General features: G+C 41.0%; 1 protein-coding gene across 1 annotated transcript; it reads right to left on the bottom strand.

Annotated features, from left to right (window-relative positions):
- Positions 1-2,856: 2,856 nt before the first annotated feature.
- Positions 2,857-3,372, bottom strand: LOC140835825 (uncharacterized). The gene has a single exon (XM_073201234.1). The coding sequence runs from the start codon at positions 3,370-3,372 to the stop codon at positions 2,857-2,859; it is 516 nt and encodes a 171-aa protein (XP_073057335.1).
- Between the last annotated feature and the right edge of the window lie 23,902 nt (positions 3,373-27,274).

The following is a 27,274-nucleotide window of genomic DNA, read 5'->3' as shown; positions in this document are numbered from 1 at the left end:
TGTCTGACTTCATCTGTTTCCACCAAAACTGTGTCTTCAATTCATTGTACATCTTCCTGCCACGAGGATGAATAGTGAACCGACTACAGTGCGCTTCTGACAATATCTGTTGTTTCAAAATAGAGACATCTGGCACTACAATACGGTTATTCACATACAGAACATGCTCAAGTATCTGATATTCTGACAAATGCCACGATCTGACCATCTGAATCGACTTCTGAATAATCTGATCAGTTCTTTGTGCTTCTTTGATTCTCATTATCAAATCTGGCTCAACTTGAATCGAAGCAATTCATAGCGGTCTACTATCTGTATCAAATGTCAATCCAGACAAACAACAATCTTCAACTAAATTCGAAACACCTATTGTCGATAAGGATAAGGCACATACCTTTCGACTCAAGGCATCCGTGCTGCATTTGATTTCCCTGGATAGTATTTGATCTCGCAATCAAAATCTTTCAACAAATCTAGCCATCTACGCTGTCTATTGTTTAACTCTGACTGAGAAAATAAATACTTCAGGATTTTGTGATCAGAGTAGATTTCAAATTTCTCGCCATAGAGGTAGTGAAGCCAGATCTTCAATGCAAATACGATAGCCGCCAATTCAAGATCCTGAATTGGGTATCGAATCTCATGTGGCTTCAGCTGTCTCGAGGCATATGCGATCACATGTCCTCGCTGCATAAAAACACATCCTAACCCTCTGTGAGATGCATCAGAATATACAACGAAATCACCAGTACCTGAAGGTATCGTCAATACTGGAGCACTAGTCAGTCGTTTCTTCAACTCCATAAAACTAGATTCACAAGCTTCAGAACACACAAATGGCGTGTTCTTTTGTGTCAAATGAGTAATCGGCTTCGTCATACTGGAGAAATCTCGAATAAATCGTCGGTAATAACCTGCTAGACCCATGAAACTACGTATCTCGGGCACAGAAGTCGGTCTCGGCCAACTGATCCAGACTTCAACTTTACTCGGATCCACAGAAATACCATCTCCAGATATGATATGCCCCAAAAACATAACATGTCTTAGCCAAAACTCACACTTTGACAATTTAGCATATAATCTCTCATTTCTCAATGTCTGTAATACAATTCTTAAATGCTCGGCATGATAAGTCTCATTTCTCGAGTAAAACAGAATATAATCAATGAAAACAATAACAAACTCATCTAGATATCTCTGAAAGACACGATTCATCAATCCCATAAACACCGCTGGTGCATTCGTTAAACAAAAAGGCATGACAATAAACTCGTAATGTCCATACCTGGTTCGGAATGCTGTCTTCGGTATATCAACATCTCGTACTCGCAGCTGGTGATATCCGGATCTCAAATCAATCTTTGAATAGACGGAGGAACCCTGCAACTGATCAAATAAATCATCGATGCGAGGCAATGGATATTTGTTCTTCACCGTCGCCTTGTTCAGTTGCCAGTAATCAATGCACAATCTCATCGAACCGTCTTTCTTCCGTACAAACAGCACCGGTGCACCCCAAGGAGATACACTCGGTCTGATGTAACCCTTGGCCAACAGATCTTCAAGCTGTGCTTTTAGTTCTTTCAATTCAATAGGCGCCATTCTATACGGAGCTCGAGATATGGGAGTTGTACCTGGCATAAGATCAATGCTGAAATCTACCTCTCGGACTGGAGGTAACCCTGGAATCTCGTCTGGGAATACATCAGCAAACTCACTTACTACTGGCAGATCTGCCACTGCTGGGCTCGACTTCAGTAAATCTACTGAATATACAAGGAACCCCTCTGCTCCTTTCTGCAACAATCTACTCATAGTCAAAGCAGATACTAAGGGAATCCGAGATCGGGAACCCTTACCGTAGAATTTCCACTCGTCAGTCATCTCTGGTCTGAACCTGAAAATTTTCTGGAAACAGTCTACAGTCGCTCTGTACTTGTTTAACATATCAATCCCAACAATACAATCAAAATCAGCTATCCCAAGTACAATACAATCTAAATTAATCTCATGACCTTCAAACTGTAGTATACAATGTCTAACTGAAATCACAGATATAAAACCACTTCCCAACCGAGAAGAAATAGACACTACTGCAGTTAAAGGCTCGACAGGCAAAGCATGCAACAATGAAAAGCGCTCAGAAATGAATGTATGAGATGCACCTGTGGCTATCAAAACATAGGCAGGATGATCGCAAAGAAAACAGTTACCTGCGTTCACATCGTCCGGTGCATCTTGGGCTTGCTCCTCTGTCAATGCAAACACCTGAGCCTGTCGTCTGGAGGCTGGCTCACTGTTTGGCTACCTCTGGCTCGAGGCTGAGTCGGTGTAGAGGTTGGCTGGAAGGAATGGACAGACGAAGCTTGCCTCTCAGGCTGAACTACTGATGCAGAAGGCCCTGCACCCTGAGATCTCTGTGAACTCCTCTGTGGACAGACTTTGGCGAAATGCCCCTGTTGCCTACATATGTTACATCTGCCCATCACACCCAACACTGCTCGGTGGCATGTCTACCTCCACAAGAACTGCAGTACACAATTGTATATTCTGTACTCTGGCCAGGACCTCTCTGTCGTGACCCGCTGGAGCTCGACGAACTGCTCCCTGATCTCTTGAAATGTTTACCCTTCGCTTTCAACTGATCTTTTCTTCCACTGCTGCTACCACCGCTCTCAAATCGGGGAGGGGGTTGAGCTGAAGGTATTGGCGGTCTAGGAGTCGGAGCGATATAGGGAATGGTTCGTAGTCTAAGTAGTCCAGCTTCCGCTCCCTTGACTCGGTTCAACGCATCAGTAAAGTTGTTGGGCCTACCGGTATTCACCAAAGTAAAGATTTCTGGATTCAAGCCATTTATAAACTGATCCGAATGGCCTCTTCATTTTCGGCAACATGAGGAGCGAATCTGAGCAATGACGAAAACTTGGCAACATACTCCTCGATGTTCAGTTGTCCCTGCCTCAGATTGGCGAACTCGGCACCCTTGTCTTTTCGGTATGACACCGGAAAGAATCGCTGATAGAACTCAATCTCGAACACCTTCCAAGTAATTTGTGTGCCACGGTGCTCCAATGCCCTCTTCATAGTGATCCACCAATTCTTTGCTACATCTTGTAATTGGTGCCCAACTAATTTCACTCGTCGATCATCAGTGTACTCAAGGGATTCAAATAGCATCTCGATATCTTCTAGCCAACTTTCACACTCGACTGCATTTTCTGTGCCTTTCAATGTCGATGGTCGGAAAGACTGAAACCGTTTAAGCAAAGTCTCCATCGGTGTAGCAGTCACGTCCATCGGATCACTGGATGTACTGCCCTGTTCTGGTGCCTGACCTGCTGCTGGTTGCGGTACTCGTCGAGGCGGCATATATCTGAATATCAAACATTTTAATACACAATCTATACAATCTGTCTCAACCCTCCTCTGATCATATACCTCTGATCCACAATCGGTTCTGATTCAGTCTTTGCGAATACATGCTGTAAATCAATTCAAATAACAATACAACATGTAATATGGAAAGCAATAGATCATGCTAGCACATCATAAAGCAAGGAAGATGACTCGATCTACCCCGATCATTCTATTCCATCTCAGTCTACAGAACCTACTGCTCTGATACCACCTGTTGTGGGGACCCGAGCTCTAACTCAATTATTTTTGGGATTAATTGAATCTTTGTTCGAAAATGTGGGTCATAAAAAAAATTTCTTTTAACATTAATTCGAATGTATATAAACATGCACAAGGTCTTTATTTATTTTATCTCCACAAACATAATATACATGTCTTGTCTAGTGCATATTTAACAAACCAGTATTCAAATACAGTACATGATCAATTGTACAAACTACTAGTACATCTGCTATGCCTGTGATCACCACGTTATATCCATCTCTCATCTCTGTTGCGACCCGGATCCTGCCCTACCTGTTGTTATGCACACATACAGACACAACAACAGCCGGAAACTCCGGTGAGAACAAATCCCAGTATAAAACATGTATACATGCATGTCATATAATTTCATAATCAATCATAAAACATGTTTAAGTAATTATGACACATTAGTGAATACAGATAAAGCAATCATGCACATAATCAATAACAATATGTCCCATAATCTAGGAAACGTAATTCATATTATTCAAACTCATATCTTGACTCAACTCGTCTCTAACTCTAGGGATCCCGGTGTGAATAAGATGTAACAGGTCTCCTACCTACTTTCCCATTCGGGATGGCGTTACATCTTATTCCTAGACTTCGGTCCTGACTGTATCGAATATCTACAATCGGAGTGATTCTGATCCGAAGCGTCGACACCATCGAACGTCTAGTTATTTGGAGAATCTACCAAATGAATCACCTATCTTAAAGGCTTGAATATGAATCTATAAACAAAGCATAAGCATTCCAAAATATAAACAATACTCTAGTATGTGATTTTGTTGGGAAACTCAAATTAAATCTCATTTGAGTTGTGTCTTCCCAAAACAAAACATGAATTATACCTTTCTTGTCGTTCGTAGAAGTCGAAGTCTCGTATTCTTGATATCGAATCTGTCAAACCAAATCTGAAAAAACATATATACAATGCACCATATCAACTTCTAACTCGAAAGGATACACATACGGATCAATATTCAATCTCGGTACATTTCGACGGCATAGCGGCGTAGTTTCTCGATACCGATAACTCAACTAATACTAGTCTATAACAATCAACTCATAACCCCTATCATAAACACATGATAGTACTCAAAATCTGCATAACTTAACACTCAACATGCTGGAAAACAATAACACTAGCATACAATGTCCGTTCTTCGATTCGGTTGCGAATATACATTCATAATCATCACAAGAACATCTAATAGTAAGCATATCTGATTTCCCTCAATATCTTAACTTCAAAACATGTTGGAAATGAAAGATACTTACATCTTTTTGTAGCCTTCAACGTAAGGAGCACGGATATAAGCTTGGATCGAAAATCGGACAAATATATCTTGCATAAATCAATTTCTAAGATACAATGGAATGAAGAACTTTTCAGAATTCCCTTCTCTCGTCTCTTGCTGATAAAATGAAGTAATGAAAGTGTTACACATTATATAGCTCATGCCATGTGTCAACTTAGTGTGCATGCTGGATTTCTCGCGCATATGCGCATCCTCAACTCGCGCATATGCGCGAGACATACTGTCTCAGCAATGGAAATCTTAACTCCTCGTGCATATGCGCGCTTCATCTCGCGCATATGCGCCAAAGATTCTGGACGTGTCGCGCAGATGCGCGTATTTACTCCCGCATGTGCACCAATGTTTCAGGAAATGTCGCGCATATGCATGTCTTATCTCGCGCATGTGCGCCGCCGCTTGTCCTTTACACCACTTTTGTATATTTTTTCGTCTCTCTCGGTCTGATACAATGCATCTATAATCACCCTAATTATCAACAAAACCAGTCTGATTATGAAAACTAAATCCTCGGGCCTTACAATATTGATGATAGGACCACAGTCTATGACGGATAGGTCAGGACACTGGATGTTTGGTTATGTGGGGACCCGGGCTCTAACTCTTTTCTTTGGGATTTAATGGATCATTAATATAAAAAGTGGGTCAAATTTTCGCTTTTCAACATTAAATTTAATGTATATAAACAAACATAAATTCTTCATTTAAATTACAAACATAAGGTACAATATGTCTTGCTCCATCCATTCTCAACAACTAGTAATAAAATACAGTACATATCAAAGGTACAACTACTAGTTATTCTGCTATGCCCGAGATCACCACGCTATGTCCATCTCTCATCCTCTGCGTGACCCAGATCCTGCCCCACCTGTTGTTATGCACACATACAGACATAACAACAGCCGGAAACTCCGGTGAGAACAAATCCCAGTATAAACATGTATACATGCATATAATCAATTTAAACATGAAGCATGCTATTATGAATGACAATCATATAAACATGCAATGCGAATCAAACCATGTCTGGACTCGACTCGACTAGAACTCTAGGGATCCCGGTGTGAATAAGACTTCAATGGCTGTCACCTACCCTCCCACTCGGGGTGACTGTACTTCTTATTCCTAGACTTCGGTCTGAGCTGTATCAACGACTACAATAGGAGTCAAGGCTGCTCCTAAGCTGAGATACACCGAACATCTAGATAGTTGACAATGGCTGTCAACGACTCTCCTATCTTAAATGCAATGAATATCAACCTGTAACAAAGCATGCTCATATTCATATCTGAATATCACAATGATCTTACATGCTTGAATACAATTCTATAATCAAAGCATAATCATGTAACAAGATTTGAATATAACTCTATAATCAATTCATAAACGTGTTACCATATATACAATAATTCTAGTATGTGATTTTGGTTGGGAACTCAAATAATATCTTATTTGAGTTGTGGCTTCCCAAACAAACATGGCTTATACCTTTCTTGTCGTAGGAATCAATCGAAGTCTCGAAGTCGTTATCAAGTCTGTCAATCAAATCTGAAAGAGATACATTGATACACATTCTATCAATTACTATCCCATTCAACACATCTATGAATCAATAATCTATCTTAATATCATTCGACGGCATAATAACGTAGTCTTTCGATACTGATCAACTCATCTTTCATAAATCAATCATCATCACTCAAAATCCACCATAATATTAATCTAGAACACCATACATCAGCACCATCTATTCTTAACATGCTGAAATTCATAAGAATCGCATATGATATCCCATACTCGATCCGTTTACCTTTATATGTTGTCCATAATTTCAAGAACACATCTCTATAAACATAATACAATTTTAAATCATGTAGGAAATAAATGAAAGTTACATCCTCTTAAAGCCCTCAATGAGAGAAACAAGAATCTCAACTCGAAATGCAATTCGGATGGTTAAATCATGAATTACCTTACTTCAAAGCCTTGAAGATATTGAAGGATTCTTGAGAGAATTCTCGGTTCTCAGCTTATGAAACGATGAAAGAATGAATCAGCACTAAGTATTTATACCTCAGGCCATGTGTCAACATAAGAACCACGGTGGACTTCTCGCATACAGCACCGCGGATGCGGTCACGTTAGCACCACGGGTGCGCTATGCTCTCGGCAACCCTATCATTTGCACAAAATAGCGACCGCGGGTGCGGTCCCTGCAAGATCGCAGGTGCGGTCTTGTCACCGTGGGTGCGGTCTTGCTGCACCGCGGGTGCGGTGGTGCTACGGAAATTTTGGCCAACTTACTGTCCATGCACCGCGGGTGCGGTGTCTCCTAGCACCGCGGGTGCGGTGTGACTTCGGCAGCACCTTCAAAATTCCATAATATATGACCGCAGGTGCACTCTTGTTCAAAGCGCGGGTGCGGCCTCTCACACATGAAATATTTTGTACTTTCATCTTATGACATGCATTCTCATATCCTCCGAGTCGTACGTCAATGAAAACTAATAATCTCGAGCTTTACATTTCTCCCCCTCTAAGAAATGATTTCGCCCTCGAAATCGCACATCATTCTATCAATGTAAGCATCAAAAGTAATAACATCAAAGTTAGATCAATACTTACATTATTGAAATAACTCGGGGTGTTTCTGTCGCATGTCGGCTTCTGTCTCCCATGTCGCTTCTTCAGCACCGTGACGACTCCATTGGACTTTTACTAGAGGAATAATCTTCGTTCTGAGCTTCTTTTCCTTCCGATCAAGAATCTGTATCGGTTGTTCAATATAGCTCAATGTTTGATCAAGTTTGGCTTCGTCAGGCTGAATGACATGAGAAATATCTGGCATGTATCTACGCAACATCGATACATGAAAAACGTCATGTATTCCAGATAGAGAAGGAGGAAGAGCCAGTCGATATGCTCGATCGCCAATCTTCTCTAGGATCTGGTAAGGACCGACGTATCTAGGAGATAACTTTCCACGCTTGCCAAATCTGACAACGCCTCTGAATGGGGAAATCTTTAGAAACACCCTGTCTCCTTGCTCAAATACTAACGGTCTACGTCTGATGTTGTCGTATTTCGCTTGCCTATCTTGTGCCGTCTTCATCCTCTTCTGAATGACTTTCACTTTCTCTGTCATGTCACGAATCATATCCAGCCCAAGTTCTGGTACCTCTGAGATGTCATCCCAGTATAGCGGAGATCTGCACTTCTTACCATATAAAGCTTCAAACGGTGCCATCTCAATGCTCGTCTGGTAGCTATTATTGTAAGAGAATTCGCAAAGAGGTAGGGAATCTTGCCAACTAGTGCCAAAATATAGCACTACGGCTCTCAACATATCCTCTAGTGTCTGGATAGTCCGCTCTGACTGTCCGTCTGTCTGAGGATGATAAGCAGTACTCAAGTGTAATGTCGTACCTAAGGCCTGCTGTAAACTGTGCCAGAAGTGAGAAGTAAATCGTGGATCACGATCTGATATGATAGACTTCGGCACACCATGAAATCTGACTACCTCTCGAACATATATCTCCGCCATCTGATCGTGTCTGTAAGTCATTCTGTACGGAATGAAACAAGCTGATTTGGTCAATCTGTCGATAACGACCCAAATCACATCACAGCCTCGGGAAGATCGGGGTCGTCACGAAATCCATGGAAATATGATCTCATTTCCATTCTGGAATAGCTAAACTCTGAAGTAACCCTCCAGGTTTCTTCCTCTCGGCCTTCACCTGTTGGCAGTTCAAGCATTTAGACACATACGCTGCGATGTCTGACTTCATCTGCTTCCACCAGAACTGTGTTTTCAAATCATTATACATCTTCCTGCCACCAGGATGGATGCTGAACCGACTGCAGTGTGCTTCGGACATAATCTGATGTCTCAAGTCTGAAACATCTGGCACTACAAGGCGGTTATTCACGTACAAAACATGATCACGTACCTGATATTCGGATAAATGTCTTGCTCTGACCATCTGAATCGATCTTTGCACATTCTGATCTGTTCTTTGTGCTTCTTTAATCTTCATGATCAAATCTGGCTCAACTTGAATAGCAGCAAGTCGTAGTGGCCTCCTATCGGGATAAAATTCTAATCCAGAGAAACAACAATTTTCAACTAGCTTTGTAACACCTATCGTTGATAAGAATAGGGAACAAACCTTTTGTAAGGCTCGAGAATTATCAGTTGTCATTGATGTTAGATTTGAAGAGATGAGAATGCATGACATTAAAATCAGAATTTTGAAATTCAATAGACCGCACCCGCGCCTAGAGTAGGAGTGCACCCGCGGTCAAGAATATCAGAATTATGAAGTTTGGCCGAAGCCATACCGCAACCGCAGTGCTAGGAGACACCGTACCCGCGGTGCAGTATTCAGAATTTAGTGATGCAGGCCGAAGTGACACCGCACCCGCGGTGAAAAACCCACCGCACCCGCGGTCGATGAATTTCAGAAAATGAAATGCTGCCGAAGCATGAGCGCACCCGCGGTTCTGCATGCAAGAAAGCCACCTTCGATTTTTATGTTGACACTTGGCAGGGTATATATATATATTTGGTGCTGATTCATTGTCTTCATTCAGCAGCTGAGAGCACCGAGAGAATCACCTCAAATCCTTCAAGTTCTTCATGGCTTAAAGTTATGTTTTTTTAAGATTTAGCCATCCGGTTTTAGATCCGACTTCGGTTTTGAACTCCTCTCATCATTTGCTATTCAAGGATGTATGTTTCAGTGATTTTCAGCATGTTTCGATAATTAGGTGTTGGAAGAATTCAGATATGAGTTAGAATATGTGTTCTTGATATCTTGAGCATGGTATATTCGTTACCAGATCGTTTTTCAGACACTGTATGTTATTATTTCGAAATTCCAGCGTATATGAGTATGAGATTATACAGACTTCAGTATACATATTTGTGTTGGATGAGATTATGAGTTATTGGGATTAATTATGATATTGTTTGAGTTATCGGTATCGTGAGACTACGTCGTTACGCCGTTGAATTGTATTGAAATCAATTACAGATTTGTACATTGAGTTGATTGAGATGTATATTGATAGAATGTGTCTACACACTGCCATTTCAGATTGATATTGGCTACATTGAATTCGAGAACTCATCTACGACCGATTGTTCGACTAGAAAGGTATAATTCATGTGGTCACGGGATTGCACAACTCGATTCAGATTTGATACGAGTTTCCCTAAATCACATACTAGATTGTTATTACATTTGATTATGTAATGTTTTATTTATTGATTTATATTCGAGTCCTGAGATAGGAGATATTGGCAGATTGGCCAAAACTAGACGTTTCGGTGTATCGACGCATAGGAGCAGATTTACTCTATGTGTAGACCCTCGATACAGAGTTGACCGAAGTCTAGGAATAAGACGTACCGTCACCCCGAGTGGTTGGGTAGGTGACAGACCGTCTTATTCTCACCGGGATCCCTAGAGTAGAAATGAGTCGAGTCAAGAATCAGAAGTTGAATACAGACTTGTATTCATTTATATGTTGTAAATTTTATATTCATGTTCATTGATATATGCTATGCATTGGTGTATGATTTATTACATTGCATGCATACATGTTTTATACTGGGATTTGTTCTCACCAAAGTTATCCGGCTGTTGTCGTGTCTGTATGTGTGCATGGCAACAGGTGGGGCAGGATCTGGGTCTCGAGCTAGATGAGAGATTGATGATAGCGTGGAGATCTCGGGCGTTGAAGATTTCTAGTGTTTGCTTATTAGACTTGTACTACGGATGTTTGTAGTTGGTATTTAAACACTAGCATAAGATTGTACTAAACAGATTTGTATGTACATTATGTTGTTTAATTAATATAAAGACATGTTATGCTTTAATTATATATTTGAATTAATGTTAAAAGCAAAATTTTGACCCACATTTTCGAGCAAAGATCCAATAAATCCAAAAAGAATTGAGTTAGAGCCCGGGTCCCCACACCTTTCGACTCAAGGCGTCCGCTGCTGCATTAGACTTCCCTGGATAATATTTGATCTCGCAATCAAAATCTTTCGGCAGATCAAGCCATCTACGCTGCCTCATGTTCAACTCTGACTGAGAAAACAAGTATTTTAGACTTTTATGGTCTGAATAGATCTCAAATTTCTCGCCATAAAGATAATGACGCCAGATCTTTAATGCAAATACGATAGCCGCCAAGTCAAGATCATGAATGGGATATCGAGTCTCGTGAGTCTTCAACTGTCGTGAGGCATATACGACCACATGACCTCGCTGCATAAGAACACATCCCAAACCTCTGTGAGAGGCATCACAATATACAACGAAATCACCCGTACCTTAAGGAATCATCAAGACAGGGGCACTGGTCAGCCTCTTTTTCAATTCTAGAAAGCTAGACTCACACTCCTCAGACCATAGGAATGGCGCATTCTTCTGTGTCAATTGTGTAATTTGTTTCGCAATACGGGAGAAATCTTGGATGAATCGCCTATAGTATCCTGCTAGACCCATGAAGCTGCGTATTTCTGGCACAGAAGTCGGTCTCGACAAATTGATCACAGCTTCCACTTTACTCGGATCTACAGAAATACCATCTCCAGATATGATATGTCCCAAAAAGACAACTCGATTCAACCAAAATTCACACTTTGACAATTTGGCATACAATCTCTCATTTCTCAGTGTCTGCAACACAATTCTGAGATGTTCTGCATGCTCTTTCCTATTCTTAGAATACACCAGAATATCATCGATAAAGACAATAACAAAATCATCCAAATACCTCTGAAAGATTTGATTCATCAAGCCCATAAATACCGCCGGAGCATTAATTAAACCAAAAGGCATGACAATAAATTCGTAATGCCCATACCTGGTTCGAAATGCTGTCTTCGGTATGTCTATATCTCGAACTCGGAGCTGATGATATCCGGATCGCAAATCAATCTTAGAATAAACAGAGGATCCCTGCAACTGATCAAACAAATCATCAATTCTAGGCAAAGGATACTTATTCTTTATCGTTGCCTTATTCAGTTGCCTGCAATCGATACACAACCGCATCGATCCATCTTTCTTTCGCACAAATAGTACCGGAGCGCCCCAAGGAGATACACTAGGTCTGATATATCCCTTGGCTAGCAAATCTTCCAACTGTGCTTTCAATTCTTTCAACTCTATTGGTGCCATCCTATACGGAGCTCTCGAAATAGGAGTGGTACCTAGAATCAGGTCAATACTAAAATCTACCTCTCGCACTGGAGGTAACCCTGGAATTTCTTCTGGAAACACATCTGCAAATTCCCGTACTACTGGCAAATCTGCCAATGTAGGGCTAGATTTTTGTACGTCTACAGCATACACAAGGAACCCATCTGCTCCTTTCTGTAACAACTTATTCATAGTCAAAGCAGAAATCAATGGAATCCGAGATCTGGAACCCTTTCCGTAGAATTTCCACTCTTCTGCCATTTCTGGTCTGAATCTGACAATCTTGTGGAAACAATCCACGGTGGCTCTGTACTTTGTTAACATGTCAATTCCAACAATACAATCAAAATCATCTAACCCGAGTACTATGCAATCTAGATCAATTCCATGACCCTCAAACCGTAAGATGCAGTGTCTAACCGTGGTCACAGCTATCAAACCACTTCCCAACAGAGAAGTAATAGACACAACATATAACAAGGACTCAACAAGCAAAGAATGAATAATGCAAATCGTTCCGATATGAATGTATGCGATGAACCCGTATCTATCAATATATAAGCAGGATAACCGCAAAGAGAACAGTTACCTGCAATGACATCATCTGGGGCATCTTGTGCTTGCTCCTCTGTCAACGCAAACACCTGAGCCTGTTGTCTCTGAGGCTGACTCCCTGTCTGGCCACCTCTGGCTCGAGGCTGGGTCTGTGCAGGTGGCGGCTGAAAGGAGTGAACAGATGAAGCTTACCTCTCAGGCTGAGCTACGGATGTTGATGACCCTGCACCCTGAAATCTCGATGCACCACTTCTCTGAGGACAAACCTTGGCATAATGCCCCGGTTGCTTGCATATGTTACATCTGCCCACTACACCCTGACACTGTTCTGTGGCATGCTTACCTCCACACGTACTGCAATATCCACTCATCGCCTCTAAACTCTGGCCAGGACCTCTCTATCTAGACCCGCTGGAGCTCGACGAGCTGCTCCCTGCCCTCTTAAACTGTTTGCCCTTCGCTTTTAATTGATCTTTTTGTCCACTGCTGCTACCGCCGCTATCAAATCTAGGAGGATATTGTGCTGGAGGTAGTGGCGGTCTTGGACTCGGAGCAACATACGGAACACCCCGTTGCCTAAGCAATCCTGCTTCTGCTCCTTTGGCACGATTCAATGCATCCAAGAAGTTGTTGGGTCTCCCCGTATTCACCAACGTAAAGATATCTGGATTCAGGCCATTTATAAACTGATCTGCTACGGCCTCATCATTACCTGAAACATGAGGTGCAAAGCGAAGCAAAGAAGAAAATTTAGCAACATACTCTTCAATGTTCAATTGCCCTTGCCTCAGGTTTGCAAATTCAGCGCCTTTATCTTTACGGTAGGATACAGGAAAGAATCGCTGATAAAACTCTGTCTTGAATGCTTTCCATGTAATCTCGGTGCCACGCTGTTCTAGTGCTCTCCTTATATTCAACCACCAATACTTAGCCACGTCTTGCAGTTGATGGCCAATGAGTTTCACTCGCTTCTCATCACTATATTCCAGAGACTCGAATAACATCTCTATATCCTCCAACCAGCTTTCACATTCAATTGCATTTTCTGTACCCTTTAAGGTCGGTGGTCGGAAAGACTGGAATCGCTTTAATAGAGTCTCCATAGGCGTAGCAGTGACATCAATCGTATCACCAGATGTGCTACCCTGTTCTGGTACTGGTGGTCGTAAAGGAACGGCTGCTCTTCTAGGAGGCATGTATCTGCGATTCATACAGTTTAGTATACAATCTATACCAACTGTCTCAGCCCTCCTCTGATCATTTACCTCTGATCTAGAATCGGTTCTGATTCAGTCTTAACCAATACATGCTGCAATCAAATCAGATAACACAACACATAATAGGGAAAGCAATAAATCATGATATGCTAGCATGATATAGATAAGGAAGATGACTCGATCTACCCCGCTCATTCTATTCTATCTCAATCTACAGAACCTATGGCTCTGATACCACCTGTTGTGGGGACCCGGGCTCTAACTCTTTTCTTTGGTATTTAATGGATCATTAATATAAAAAGTGGGTCAAATTTTCGCTTTTCAACATTAAATCTAATGTATATAAACAAACATAAATTAATCATTTAAATTACAAACATAAGGTACAATATGTCTTGTTCCATCCATTCTCAACAACTAGTAATAAAATACAGTACATATCAAAGGTACAACTACTAGTTCTTTTGCTATGCCCGAGATCACCACGCTATGTCCATCTCTCATCCTCTGTGTGACCCAGATCCTGCCCCACCTGTTGTTATGCACACATACAGACATAACAACAGCCGAAAACTCCGGTGAGAACAAATCCCAGTATAAACATGTATACATGCATATAATCAATTTAAACATGAAGCATGCTATTATGAATGACAATCATATAAACATGCAATGCGAATCAAACCATGTCTGGACTCGACTCGACTAGAACTCTAGGGATCCCGGTGTGAATAAGACTTCAATGGCTGTCACCTACCCTCCCACTCGGGGTGACTGTACTTCTTATTCCTAGACTTCGGTCTGAGCTGTATCAACGACTACAATAGGAGTCAAGGCTGCTCCTAAGCTGAGATACACCGAACATCTAGATAGTTGACAATGGCTGTCAACGACTCTCCTATCTTAAATGCAATGAATATCAACCTGTAACAAAGCATGCTCATATTCATATCTGAATATCACAATGATCTTACATGCTTGAATACAATTCTATAATCAAAGCATAATCATGTAACAAGATTTGAATATAACTCTATAATCAATTCATAAACGTGTTACCATATATACAATAATTCTAGTATGTGATTTTGGTTGGGAACTCAAATAATATCTTATTTGAGTTGTGGCTTCCCAAACAAACATGGCTTATACCTTTCTTGTCGTAGGAATCAATCGAAGTCTCGAAGTCGTTATCAAGTCTGTCAATCAAATCTGAAAGAGATACATTGATACACATTCTATCAATTCCTATCCCATTCAACACATCTATGAATCAATAATCTATCTTAATATCATTCGACGGCATAATAACGTAGTCTTTCGATACTGATCAACTCATCTTCCAGAAATCAATCATCATCACTCAAAATCCACCATAATATCAATCTAGAACACCATACATCAGCACCATCTATTCTTAACATGCTGAAATTCATAAGAATCGCATATGATATCCCATACTCGATCCGTTTACCTTTATATGTTGTCCATAATTTAAAGAACACATCTCTATAAAAATAATACAATTTCCCCCAAACTCCATATCTTAAATCATGTAGGAAATGAATGAAAGTTACATCCTCTTAAAGCCCTCAATGAGAGAAACAAGAATCTCAACTCGAAATGCAATTCGGATGGTTAAATCATGAATTACCTTACTTCAAAGCCTTGAAGATATTGAAGGATTCTTGAGAGAATTCTCGGTTCTCAGCATATGAAACGATGAAAGAATGAATCAGCACTAAGTATTTATACCTCAGGCCATGTGTCAACATAAGAACCACGGTGGACTTCTCGCATGCAGCACCGTGGGTGCGGTCACGTTAGCACCGCGGGTGCGCTATGCTCTCGGCAACCCTATCATTTGCACAAAATAGCGACCGCGGGTGCGGTCTTGCTGCACCGCGGGTGCGGTGGTGCTACGGAAATTTTGGCCAACTTACTGTCCAGGCACCGCGGGTGCGGTGTCTCCTAGCACCGCGGGTGCGGTGTGACTTCGGCAGCACCTTCAAAATTCCATAATTTATGACCGCGGGTGCACTCTTGTTCTAAGCGCGGGTGCGGCCTCTCACACATGAAATATTTTGTACTTTCATCTTATGACATGCATTCTCATATCCTTCGAGTCGTACGTCAATGAAAACTAATAATCTCGAGCCTTACAGGTTATATCGACGTGGATAGAACTGGAGTTTTTCTATTACTGTTGGTCAATATAGGAATACCAACATCTGGAAACCGGGATCCCTAGACTAGGATTGAGTCTAGTCTGAGTCGTGGAGTCATGAGCATTGTCGACAGTTTTATATTGATTATGTTTCAGAATTTGACACATATTACTGTTACCTGTTCATGCTTTTATGTTTATCATATGATTGCATGTTTCATTGATTTATACTGGGATATCTTTCTCACCGGTATTATCCGGCTGTTTTCTTGTTTGTATGTGTACATGACAACAGGTGGGACAGGAACAGGGTCAATGAGATGAGGAGAGATCGTGATAGAGTGGAGACTACGGACTTGGATTGTTAATAGGGTTTAAATACTTGATATTAGTTGTTGAACCTTAGTTTTATTAAATGTAGACAGTACAGGACTTGTACTTTATTTTATACATATTTGTATATTCTGTTTATTCCATTATGTTCCGCATTTTAAAAAAAAATAAAAAATTTAGACCCTGTTTATTTTAATTGTTTTAATTAGTCCCAATGACGATTAAGAACTTGATTAGCGTCTGGATCCCCACAACAGGTGGTATCAGAGAGATAGATCCTTCAGGTTGAGATAGGAGCTAGTGAGCGAGGTAGATTGAGTTTTCTTTCCTGCTTTTGATTGCTAGCATGATTTATTACTTTAATACATGTTTACCTGAATTAGCTGATTTTGATATGGTAATGTGTATTATTGAGTATGGATCAGAACCGATTCTTGATCAGAGGTAAGATGATCAGAAAGGGACTGAGACATATTTATTATGTGATTGCTAACCCTTTTGAGTTTCAGATATTCCTCCTAGAAGAGTACCGGAACAGGGTAGCACCTCGAATCCTCCCATGGATATGACAGCGACACCCATAGAGACATTGTTGAAAAGGTTTCAGTCGTTTCATCCACCCACTTTGAAGGGATCGAAGACTTCCGTGGATTGTGAGAATTGGCTGGATGATATTGAAATGTTGTTTGAGTCTTTGGAATATACTGATGAGCGGAAAGTGAAACTGATAGGACACCAGTTACGCGACGTTGCAAAGAACTGGTGGATTACGATGAAGAGGTCATTTGAACACCGAGTTACGATCATTACCTGGAATGTGTTTAGAACTGAATTCTATCAGAGGTTCTTCCCAGTATCGTATAGGAAGGACAAAGGAGCCGAGTTTGAAAACTTGAGACAGGGCCATCTTAACATTGAGGAATATGTGGCCAAGTTCTCTTCACTGTTGCGATTTGCTCCACATGTGGCTGAACATGATGAGGTCGTCGTTGATCAGTTCATAAATGGCCTAAATCCGGAAATATTTACGTTGGTAAATACTGGGAGACCGAAAAATTTTACCGACGCCTTGAACAGAGCCAAGGGAGCTGAAGCCAGTCTGATGAGACAGAGAGGAGCTTTGTTTATGCTTCCAGCACCGGGACCACAGCAACCACCTCCTCGATTCGAAGGTGGCAGCAGCAGTGGTGGAAAGAAGGATTTCTTTAAAGCTATAGGAAAGCAATTCAAGAAGTCCTCGACAAAGCCAGAGCTATACGGGACCTTATTGCAATACTTGTGGAGGGAGGCATTCCACTGAGCAGTGCCGAGGAATATTTGGCAGATACTGTATCTGCAAACAACAGGGACATTTTTCCCAAGTATGTCCACAGAGAGGTGCCCAAGGATCCCAGGCAGCTGAATCATCTGGATCAGTGTCTCAGACAGGTATACGACCATCAGCTGTTCATTCTTTCCAGCCAGCACCATCTACCCATTCACAGCAGAGGCCAGGAAGAAGCCAAACAGTGAGCCAGCCTCCGAGACAGCAGGCCAGAGTGTTTGCTTTGACTGAGGAGCAGGCGCAGGATGCACCTGACGATGTTGTTGCAGGTAACTGTTTTATTTCTAGTTATCCTGCTTATGTATTGATTGATACTCGTGCATTTCTTAAATTATATCTGAGCGATTTGCTTTGATGCATTCTTTGCCTATTGAGTCGTTGTATGCGAAGTGTCTGTCTCTTCTCCGTTAGGGACATGTTTGATATCAGTGAAGTGTGTGAAATCTTGTAGATTGCAGTACGATGGGCATGAGATTGAGATAGACTGTATTGTGCTTGGGATATCTGATTTTGATTGTATTATCGGTATTGATATGTTAATCAAGTACAGAGCCACAGTCGATTGTTTCCACAAGATTGTTCAATTCAGACCTGAAATGGCTGAGGAGTGGAAATTTTATGGTAAGGGTTCTGGAGCCAGAATTCCTTTGATATCTGCAATGAATATGACTCGATTATTGCAAAAAGGAGCTGATCGATTCCTGGTCTATTCAGTTGATTTACTGAAATCGAGCCCATCATTGGCGGACTTGTCAGTGTTGTGTGAGTTTTCTGATATCTTTCCAGATGAGATTCTTGGATTACCTCTGATTCGAGAAATAGACTTTAGAATTGAGTTGATGCCAGGAACAGTTCCGATTTCGAGGGCTCCGTACAGGATGGCACCGATCGAGTCGAAAGAGTTGAAAGAATAGTTGGAGGATCTACTGGCCAAGGGTTACATCAGACCGAGTGTATCTCCTTGGGGTGCTCCAATATTGTTCATGAGAAAGAAAGATGGTACGATGAGGCTCTGTATCGATTACCGGAAACTGGCAACGGTAAAGAACAAATATCCCTTGCCTCGCATTGATGATCTGTTTGATCAGTTGCAGGGTTCTTCGGTGTATTCCAAGATCGATCTGAGATCTGGATACCATCAGCTAAGAGTCAGGGATTCTGATATCTCGAAGACAGCATTCAGAACCAGGTATGGACACTATGAATCTAAGGTCATGCCATTTTGTTTGACGAATGCACCGGCGGTATTTATGGGATTAATGAACCGTGTGTTTCAGAAATATCTTGATGATTCTGTGATTATATTCATCGATGATATTTTGATTTATTCCAAGAATATGATGGAGCATGCCGAGCATTTGAGAATAGTGTTGCGAATTCTGAGGGCTGAGAAACTGTATGCTAAATTGTCGTAATGTGAGTTTTGGTTGAGACAAGTAGTATTTCTGGGTCACATTATATCTAGAGACGGTATTTCTGTTGATCCCAGTAAGGTTGAAGCTGTGATTTCTTGGCCGAGACCGACACATCAGTGCCCGAAATTCGCAGTTTTATGGGTTTGGCTGGATATTATCGACGCTTTATTAAAGATTTCTCCAGCATTGCCAAACCAATTACACAATTGACTCAGAAGAATGCTCCATTTGTGTGGTCTGAAAAATGTGAGACCAGGTTTATAGAATTGAAGAAAAGATTGACCAGTGCTCCGGTTTTGACTATCCCGTCAGGTACTGGTAATTTTGTTGTTTATTGTGATGCATCTCATCGCGGATTAGGTTGTGTATTGATGCAGCGAGAGCATGTGATTGCTTATGCCTCGAGACAGCTAAAACCCCATGAATCTCGCTACCCAATTCATGATCTTGAATTGGCAGCCATTGTATTTGCTTTGAAGATATGGCGACACTAATTTTACGATGAGAAATTCGAAATATATTCTGATCACAAAAGCTTAAAGTATTTGTTTTCACAGTCCGAGCTGAATATGAGACAGCGAAGATGGCTGGATTTATTGAAAGACTTTGATTGTGAAATCAAGTACTATCCGGGGAAATCCAATGCAGCAGCAGATGAACTAAGTCGAAAGGTATGTTTTCTATCCTTATCGGCGATTGGTGTTTCGAACATGATAGAATACTGCTGTTTGTCTGGATAAGCCTTTGAAACAAATCCTCAGCCTTTGAGATTATGTGCTATTCGGGCTGAACCAGAGCTGATATTGAAAATTAAAGCGGCTCAGAAAGTTGATCAGAATATTCAGAACTCGATTGTTATGGTCAGAGCTTGTCATCAATCGGAGTATCGGGTTCGTGACGATATTTTGTATGTGAATAATCGTATTGTTGTGCCAAATGCTTCAGAATTGAGACACCGAATACTGACAGAAGCGCACAACAGTCGTTTTAGCATTCATCCTGGTGGCAGAAAAATGTATAATGATTTGAAGAGACAGTATTGGTGGAAGCAAATGAAATCAGATGTTATTGAATTTGTAGCCAAGTGTCTGAATTGCCAACAGGTGAAAGCTGAGAGGAAGAAACCAGGAGGATTGTTGCAGAGTTTGTCAATTCCTGAATGGAAATGGGATCACATTTCCATAGATTTTGTGACACAGTTACCGAGATCCTCCAGAGGTTGTGATGCGATTTGGGTCGTGATTGATCGATTGACCAAATTTGCATGCTTTATTTCATACAAAATGACATACCGATATGATCAGATGGCCGATATTTATGTTAGAGAAGTTATTAGATTGCACGGAGTGCTGAAGTCGATTGTTTCGGACCGTGATCCTCGGTTTACTTCGCATTTCTGGCAGAGTTTGCAGCAAGCTCTAGGTACAAAGTTACATCTGAGCACCGCATATCATCCACAGACTGACGGACAGTCAGAGCGGACGATTCAGACATTGGAAGATATGCTGAGAGCTGTAGTGCTCGATTTTAGCACAAATTGACAAGATGCATTGTCGCTTTGTGAATTTTTGTACAACAATAGCTATCAAACGAGTATTGAGATGGCACCATTTGAGGCGTTGTACGGAAAGAAGTGTCGATCCCCTCTTTATTGGGACGATATCTCTGAAGTTTCGGAGACTGGAACTGATATGATCAGAGATATGACTGAAAAAGTGAAACTGATTCAGAAGAAAATGAAGGCAGCTCAGGACCGACATGCCAAGTATGCCAATGTTCGACGCCGACCGTTGGTATTTGAGACTGGAGATCGAGTATTTTTGAAAATTTCACCTTTCCGAGGAGTTGTTAGATTTGGCAAGAAAGGGAAATTGTCTCCACGATACGTTGGTCCATATGAGATTCTTGAAAGGATAGGAGATCGTGCCTATCGACTTGCGTTACCGCCTTCATTATCTGGGATACATAACGTCTTTCATTTATCTATGATGCGGAAATACCTCCCCGATGATTCTTGTGGGGACCCGGGCTCTAACTCTTTTCTTTGGGATTCAATGGATCGTTAGTATAAAAAGTGGGTCAAATTTTTTGCTTTTCAACATTTATTCTAATGTTGTATAAACAAGCATAAAGTCTTTATTTATTTTACAAACATAATGTATAAACATAAGGTACAACATGTCTTGTTCCATCTATTCTCAACAACTAGTAATTAAATACAGTACATGTCAAAAGGACAACTACTAGTTCTTCTGCTATGCCCGAGATCACCACACTATGTCCATCTCTCATCCTCTGTGTGACCCAGATCCTGCCCCACCTGTTGTTATGCACACATACAAACATAACAACAGCCGGAAACTCCGGTGAGAACAAATCCCAGTATAAACATGTATACATGCGTATAATCAATCTAAAACATGAAACATGATATAATGAATGACATCCATATAAACATGCAATGCAATGCGAATCAAACAATGTCTGGACTCGACTCGACTAGAACACTAGGGATCCCGGTGTGAATAAGATGTCAATGGCTGTCACCTACCCTCCCACTCGGGGTGACTGTACGTCTTATTCCTAGACTTCGGTCTGAGCTGTATCAACGACCACAATAGGAGTCAAGGCTGCTCCTAAGCTGAGATACACCGAACATCTAGATAGTTGACAATGGCTGTCAACGACTCTCCTATCTTAAATGCAATGAATATCAACCTGTAACAAAGCATGCTCATATTCATATCTGAATATCACAATGATCTTACATGCTTGAATACAATTCTATAATCAAAGCATAATCATGTAACAAGATTTGAATATAACTCTATAATCAATTCATAAACATGTTACCATATATAAAATAATTCTATTATGTGATTTTGGTTGGGAACTCAAATAATATCTTATTTGAGTTGTGGCTTCCCAAACAAACATGGCTTATACCTTTCTTGTCGTTAGAATCAATCGAAGTCTCGAAGTCAATATCAAGTCTGTCAATCAAATCTGAAAGAGATACATTGATACACATTCTATCAATTCCTATTCCATTCAACACATCTATGAATCAATAATCTATCTTAATATCATTCGACGGCATAACTGTAGATTCTCGATAAACCAAACAACTCACACCTCAATAATCCATCATAAATCAAGCTAGAACACAATAATTCTGCACCATCTATTCGTAAAACATGCTGGAATTCATAGCAAACGCATAAGATATTATTTCTTCGTTCCGGTTTCGATTATAAACTCATAATCATCTCAAGAACATTTATCTCCAAGCATAATACATTTTCTCCAATATCAATATCCCAAGTCATGTAGAAACTGAGTGAAACTTACATCCTCTTATAGCCCTTGAAGCAAGGAACAAAAATCCCAACTCGGAATATAAATCGGAAGGCTAAATCTTAAGATATCTTACCCCAAACTTTAAAGAACTTGAGGATTCTTGGAGAAAAGTCTCGGTTCTCTGTGCTGGAAGTGAAGAAAACATGAATCAGCACAATTCTATATATATACCGTGCCATGTGTCACGTTAAGAAGAAGGGTGGCTTTCTCGCATGCAGCACCGCGGGTGCGGTCACGTTAGCACCGCGGGTGCTCTATGCTCTCGGCAACCCTATCATTTTCCCCAAAATAGCGACCGCGAGTGCGGTCTTGTCACCACGGGAGCGGTCTTTCTGCACCGCGGGTGCGGTGATGCTACGAATAAAATCTGCCAACTTACTGTCTATGCACCACGGGGGCGGTCTAGGTTGCACCGCGGGTGCGGTCTGGCTTCGATTTTTCTTGCTTAATTCTATCATTGCATGACCGCGGGTGCACTCCTGTTTTGGGCGCGGGTGCGGTCTTGCAAACTCTTAATTTTCATGTCTTTTCTCCTGTCCTCGCACGTCATGCATTCCCATATCTTCCAAATATCATTTTAACGAAAACTAATAATCTCGAGCCTTAAAATTCTCATATTATGCAGCCAGAAGAGACCGAGCAGGATGAGACTTGGAGTTATGTCGAGAAACCGATTCGGATTATCTATCGTAAAGAAAAACAGCTCAGAACAAAGACGATTCCTCTTGTGAAAGTTCAATGGACTCGTCAGGGCATTGAAGAAGCTACTTGGGAGACAAAATCAGATATGAGACAAGAATTCCCAGCATTGTTTCACTGATGTAAGTTCTATTTAGTTTCTATTGCATTCCTTCTTATTGATATGATGGATTACCTTTGATTTCGGGGACGAAATCATATCTTGGGGGGGAGAAATGTAATGTCCGGAAATTTAATCCTAGTAATCTGTAATTATTGATTTATAATTTGATATGATTATGAGAGGATTAATCGGGACACGAAATAAGATTACATGTGAAAAGTTGTGTGCGAGGACAGTAGCATAGGCACACATGCGCGACCGGATGCGCGCACATGCGCCAAATTGGCAGAAGACTTCGCGCATATGCGCAGAGGGTGTGTGCGCATATGCGCGAAGCCTATGCGAGGAACTCCAGAGAACCTCGCGCATATGCGCGGAGATGGGTCGCGCATATGCGCGAGGAGATGTGCATGATACGTGCGGAGACATAGTGTCTCGCGCATATGCGCCGAGTGATGTCGCGCATATGCGCGAGACGTGTGTTGCAAAGAAGCGAGACACTTGCCTTAATGCATGTAACGTATATATATATATATATATATATATATATATATATATATATATATAGACACACACATGTCTTCTTAAGCCTCAGAAAAAGGAAATCGAAGGAAACGTTGTCAAAATTGTTTTTGAAATCGTGGAGTCGTGATTGTGTACAATCCATCCGTCCGAATTGTAATCTGACTTCAGTACTGCAATCCTATCGACGTAGGCTACAACATGACGTAAGTTTTGTTACGTTTTGACATGTTTTGAAATTATGACATTGTCAGAATTGAATAGGATTCATATATAATGTTCTTGATATATTAGACATCGTAGAATCAAAGTCAGATTAAGAAACAGATCGATTATGGAATTGTTATGAATTTTCAAGGTATACTGATTTATACCGGACATATTTGAATTGTGACTGGATTATAGATTTTATTGGATATTGGTTATGGATTGTAACTGTTATCTGGTGATGTTATATTGATCGGGATATCGGGATTATACGGTTATACCGTTGATTTTGAATTATTGATCAGATTGGGATCGATTTGAGCAGTATATTGATATGATATTATTGATATTGCCATTGACAGATTGTGGGATTGATAGAGTTTGAATTCCGGACAGGAACGTCATCAAAACTGCGATAAACAAAAGGTATAAGTCAATGTGGTGTTGGGAGATCGACTCAAGTAGGATATACTTGAGTTTCCCTAAATCACATACTTATTATTATGTTTTATCATTGGGTTCATTGACTTGATTAAAATGCATGTTCTATGGATTTATAGGAGCATGCATTAGATGAGTAATCTTGTGACAGAAGTACCTGATAGTGGCGGGATCGCCACGGGCACATTGCACGATGTCACAAGATAGTATATTGATGATGGGACCACAGTCTATGACGGATAGGTAAGGACACTGGATGTTTGGTTATATCGACGTGGATAGAACTGAAGTCTTTTCTATTACTGTTGGTCGATATAGGAATACCAACATCTGGAAATCGGGATTCCTAGACTAGGATTGAGTCTAGTCTGAGTCGTGGAGTCACGAGCATTGTCGACAGTTTTATATTGATTATGTTTCAGAATTTGATACATATTACTGTTACCTGTTCATGATTTTATGTTTATCATATGATTGCATGTTTCATTGATTTATACTGGGATATCTTTCTCACCGGTATTATCCGGCTGTTGTCTTGTCTGTATGTGTACATGACAACAGGTGGGACATGAACAGGGTCAAGGAGATGAGGATAGATCGTGATAGAGTGGAGACTATGGACTTGGATTGTTAATAGGGTTTAAATACTTGATATTAGTTGTTGAACTTTAGTTTTATTAAATGTAGACGGTACAGGACTTGTACTTTATTTTATATAGATTTGTATATTCGGTTTATTCCATTAAGTTCCGCATTTAAAAAAAAATTAGACTTTTTTTATTATAATGGTTTTAATTAGTCCCAATGACGATTAAGAACTTGATTAGCGTCCGGGTCCCCACAGCATCACACCCTTAAGAGGTGCTGTCTTCAAAAACACATGGTCTCCAACCTCAAACTGCAATGGCCTACGACGCACATCAGCATAACTCTTCTGTCTCGACTGTGGTGTCTTCATCCTCTCTCGAATAACAGCAACAACATCAGCTGTGTGTTGGACCAACTCTGGACCCAACATCTTCCTCTCACCAATCTCGTCCCAATACAAGGGCGATCTACACTTTCTGCCATAAAGTGCTTCATATGGTGCCATGCCAATCGTCGCTTGGTAGCTATTATTGTACGTGAACTCAACAAGATGCAATTTGGAATCCCAGCTACAAGGATAATCGATAGTACAAACTCTGAGCATATCCTCTAGAATCTGAATAACTCTCTCTGATTGACCGTCGCTCTGGGGGTGATATGCTATAATGAATGCTAACCGTGAACCATAGCTCTGTACAAACTCTTCCAAAACTCTGAAGTAAATTTAGGGTCACGATCAGACACAATCCACATAAGGACACCATGAAGTCTAACAATCTCTGCTATGTACTCTTCGGCATACTGGTTCATGGAATACGTCGTCTTGACTGGAAGAAAGTGCGCTGACTTGGTCAACCGATCAACAATAACCCAAATGGAATTAAAATCTTTCTGCATTTTGGGTAGACCAGTCACGAAGTCCATCGTAATATGCTCCCATTTCCATTGAGGAATTGGCAATGTCAACAATGTCCCAGCAGGTCTCTGGTGCTCGATCTTCACCTACTGACAAATTAGGCACTGAGAAATAAACATGACAATATCTTTCTTCATACCTGGCCACCAATAGAGTCTACGAAGATCCTGATACATCTTGGTGCTGCCTGGATGTATCGAGTATGGGGCGGTATGTGCCTCTGTCAAGCCGTCTCGTCGAATATCATCACTAGTAGGAATACAAATACGACATCTGAATGTCACAAAACCATCTCCATTCAACCCAAATTCTGAATTACCTCTATCCTCTACTCTGGCTCTCAACTCTGTCAACTGTAAATCATTGACCTGCTCTCTACGGATCCTATCCGTCAATGTAGCCCGAATGACCAATGCTGAAAAGCGAGCAATGGTGCATGGGCATGGGCCGTCAGTGTAGCCCGAATGACTAACGCTGAAAAGCGAGCAATGGTTCCCCGAACCACCAAAGTTATCTCCTCTCGTTGCAAGTCCAACAACAACGGCTTCTGAATCATCGAACTCAAAGAAGAACTCGAATTACGGCTCAATGCATCTGCTACAACATTCGCTTTCCATGGGTGGTAACTAATCGTCATATCATAGTCTTTGACAAGCTCTAACCACTGTCTCTGTCGCATATTGAGTTCTTTCTGAGAAAACAATTACTTCAAACTCTTGTGGTCCGTGAAAATTTCACACTTTTCGACATATAAGTAATGTTTCCAGATTTTCTGGGCGAAAACCACAGCTGCCAGCTCTAGATCGTGTGTAGGATAATTCTTCTCATAGTCTTTCAACTGGCGAGAAGCATAAGCTATGACCTTTCCACGCTGCATCAGCATTGCACCAACACCTTTCTTTGACGCATCAGTGTAAACAACAAAGTCCTCTGAACCACTGCGCAATGCAAGTACAGGAGCTGTCGTCAACTTATCCTTCAACTCTTGAAATCCACTTTGGCAATCATTGGACCACTCAAACTTCATAGTCTTCCTCGTCATATTGGTTAACGACAGGGAAATCTTTGAAAAATCTGAAATAAAACGACGATAATAACCCGCCAAACCAAGAAAACTGCGTACCTCTGATACAGTTGTAGGAATAGGCCACTTCTGAATTGCCTCTATCTTCACTGTATCAACCGCTATACCATCCTTCGAGACAACGTGGCC

Source organism: Primulina eburnea, chromosome 7 (genome assembly GCF_022965805.1).
Source record: "Primulina eburnea isolate SZY01 chromosome 7, ASM2296580v1, whole genome shotgun sequence".
NCBI lineage: Eukaryota > Viridiplantae > Streptophyta > Magnoliopsida > Lamiales > Gesneriaceae > Primulina > Primulina eburnea.
The sequence above is the reverse complement of the archived record's forward strand: the minus strand, read 5'-3'. Positions and strand labels throughout refer to the sequence as shown.

What these genes read in the sequence shown, in the direction of transcription:
- LOC140835825 (XM_073201234.1), bottom strand. Translation starts at nt 3,372, where the DNA reads ATGCCGCCTCGACGAGTACCGCAACCAGCAGCAGGTCAGGCACCAGAA.